This window comes from Arachis ipaensis, chromosome B05 (genome assembly GCF_000816755.2).
Source record: "Arachis ipaensis cultivar K30076 chromosome B05, Araip1.1, whole genome shotgun sequence".
Classification (NCBI taxonomy): Eukaryota; Viridiplantae; Streptophyta; class Magnoliopsida; order Fabales; family Fabaceae; genus Arachis; species Arachis ipaensis.
Window position 1 is genome coordinate 125,717,494 of NC_029789.2, and position 3,059 is coordinate 125,720,552.

The window sequence follows — 3,059 nt, forward strand, 5'->3', positions numbered from 1 at the left end:
ATTCAAATGGCAGAAGAATAAGGCTCTTCATACATGTTAGTATATAATAACAGCAAAAAACAACTACTAATGCAAATTAAAGGATGTGATGTTAGTAACATATTGGCTAGGTCATTTGTTCACTTTTTAATCTCGTTTGCTAACACAACGTCATGAGTGTGGATGTGATGCTTATTGTTGGTTTCAGAATTCTTTTTTGGTAAAGATTATTGTTTCAAATTTAAAGGGGAAAAGTGATAAATGTTAAATAACAAATTTAGATATTCAATTTAGTTTGTGTTGAGCCATTTTTTGTTGAGTATCCGAATCAGTTCCTAAAATTTTTGAATCAACACTTTAATTTCCCAAATTTTATAATATACAAATCAGTCTTTAAAATTAGTTTTTTTTTTTTTATCCAATGCAGTTTCTTTCTGTTAGTTAATGTTAACTCGCACATGTGTTTGTATGATTTGACAGAAATAAACATTAAAAGCTATTTTATGTATTTTAAAATTTAAATAACTAAAGTATCCAATTTTTAAAATGTCAAAAATTGATCTGGATATTTTTTTTCTTGCAACCATACCAAAAAAAAAAAAGATGACTAAAGACCCCACTTATTTTGATAGCGAAAATTTCGAACATGTAACATAATTAACAATATCAGTTAAACTATCAAACAAAATAAAAAAGTATTAACTAATACCAAATATCAATAACTGACTCCACCAAATTTAAACGATAATAAATCCAAACATCATTCGTTTAATAACTCAATCCAGCCCATATATTTCTGTTCGACCTGAGCTAATCCTATCATGACAATTAAAATTCCATTGGAAGATCTAAAAAGAAAGAAACCTAATAGGAACAAGTAACAACACAAGCAGAACATGGCTGAGAACCAAGAATTTTAGATAACAAAATAAAATGTTAAAAGTTGATGCTTCAACTATTATATACGCGTTACCTCATTCAACAATCATGGATCTTCTGCATTTGTAAGAAAGTCTTAAGCAAAATAAACAGAAAAACCACAATTAGATAAGCTAATAAATAGTAGAGGCAAAAAAGCATTGCCTCTAATATAATGTTCCCTAATCTACAATTAGTTTAATAATTAAGGATTAGCTTTAGCTAAGAGGTACTCATAGACCTCACATTGGAATATACACCAAGGCTTGTTAACACTAATAAGTACATAACTTTTAGTAAAAGAACTAAAAAGTATACATATTTGATTCTAAGTAAGCTATCAAACCAGTCTCTAAGATTATAGTTTCTAAATCATAAGAAACTATTTTGCGTTTTCATTTTCATTTTTAATATTTTCTATTTTCAAAATTTATCGAAGGAAAAAAGAAAAAACAATTGAAATATTTTTTTCTCTTTTTCCTCCATAGAATTTTGAAACCAGAAAAACTGAAAATGAAAACACAACCCAATGGCACCTGTGAAAGCTTGGGATCAAGCACATGTTGGATTCATCCCACAGAGAATCAAGTCCATGTTCTTGAGCTTCTTCCATAAACTAGTTCCTTTCTTATTCTTATCCTTCTTCAGATCATCAAAACTCCTTCCAGAAACAGAACCAGTTGAAGAAGAAGAAACACTTCCAACATCTTTCCACTTGAACCTTCTGAGAACACGAACCTCCAAAGATATTCCATTGCCACCAACATCATTGTTCTTATTCCCTTTGCATACTCCATCATCACCAACATCTCTCTTGAGAAGCCTCTCATAATACTCTTTGTTCCTCTTCTCCAATCCATGAATCTGAGCCTGAAGATCCTCAATCTTCCTATGCAGCATAAACACTCTATGATCCTCCCTCATCTTGAGCACACATTTCGCCAATTCCCCTGCCTTGCGCTTCACGAAAGCCGATTCAGACACCAGTTCCTTATTCTCCTCCACCAATGTGTTCACCCTGTAACTCAAACTAGCATTCTCATTCAACAAAACATGCCTCTCAGACTCCAAAACCTCAAGTAGACTCTTCTGAAGCTCGTTCTTCCGCGACGATTCGCAGTACTTCCTCTCCATTGCACCAACCTCATGAACCATCACATCACACTCCACATTCTTCATCACAAGCTCAGCAACAATGACATCAAGATCAAGAATTGGACTCATGCTTGAATTCCCATGCTTCAACTTCACCACATTGGATTGTGGTTGGTACGAGATTGCGCTTTCGGTATCCGAATAATCAACATTGCTTGTTACACCAATGCTACTTTCTTCTTGGTCAGAAAACCCTCCTCCATCAAGTGTTGAAACCTGTGAAGAGTGCCTGCTATGGTGGTGCTGTTGTTTCTGCTTTGCAAGTGTTTGAATGTACCTATCAGATAAAGTGATGTATCCATTGTATAAATCTTGCAAAAGGGTAAGTAACTGAGGCCTCTTTTGGTAATAAGACTCAGCTCTCTCTGCAAATGTGTCACCCACTTCTTCATCTTCATTTTCTCTTGTCCCCATTGTCAGCACTTTCATCCTCTCCTCTAACTCTGCCATCACCAAAAGGTTTCAAATTCAAACATTAACTAACAAGAAAAAAAGAACACAAGATCATAATATAATAATAATATTAATGACAATGCTATGTAACGCACTCTTGTTACCTGATTTACTAAGTTCCATGGCTTCAAATATATAAGTAAAGGTCACAAATTTGAAATTTCTAACAAGGGCCTAATAATCAATGAGGTTCACCAAGAAACAATAAAAGGGGTGGAGGATAATACAGGGGTAGATGAGATCTCAAATGGGGTTGATGAGTAATTGAGGTCTAAGATAGTGACAGATTACCCAACAAGGACATTAAATAAATATAATGCAAAGTAGTAAAAAGTCCAATAGTGTAGGACTATAATTTGAAATTGAATTGAAATGTGGCTTCTTTATGGTCATATATAGAAGAAAGTTTTCTCTTTTATTATGCATATATATGTAGGGTATGGTACTCTTGTACCTCTGCATATCTCTGCCTCTAGTTTTAGGTGCAAAAGTCAACATCATTGTTCATTTGTACTACAACTCTGCATGTGCCACTGTTTAGGTTTAGCCAGGAA

General features: G+C 33.7%; 1 protein-coding gene across 1 annotated transcript; it reads right to left on the reverse strand.

Moving 5' to 3' along the window:
• Positions 995-2,831, reverse strand: LOC107644051 (kinase-interacting family protein). The gene is made up of 2 exons (XM_016347832.2): positions 2,610-2,831; positions 995-2,495 (listed from the first exon to the last, which is right to left on the reverse strand). Exons 1-2 carry the CDS (start codon positions 2,626-2,628, stop codon positions 1,450-1,452), a joined length of 1,065 nt encoding a protein of 354 aa, XP_016203318.1. The 5' UTR covers positions 2,629-2,831; the 3' UTR covers positions 995-1,449.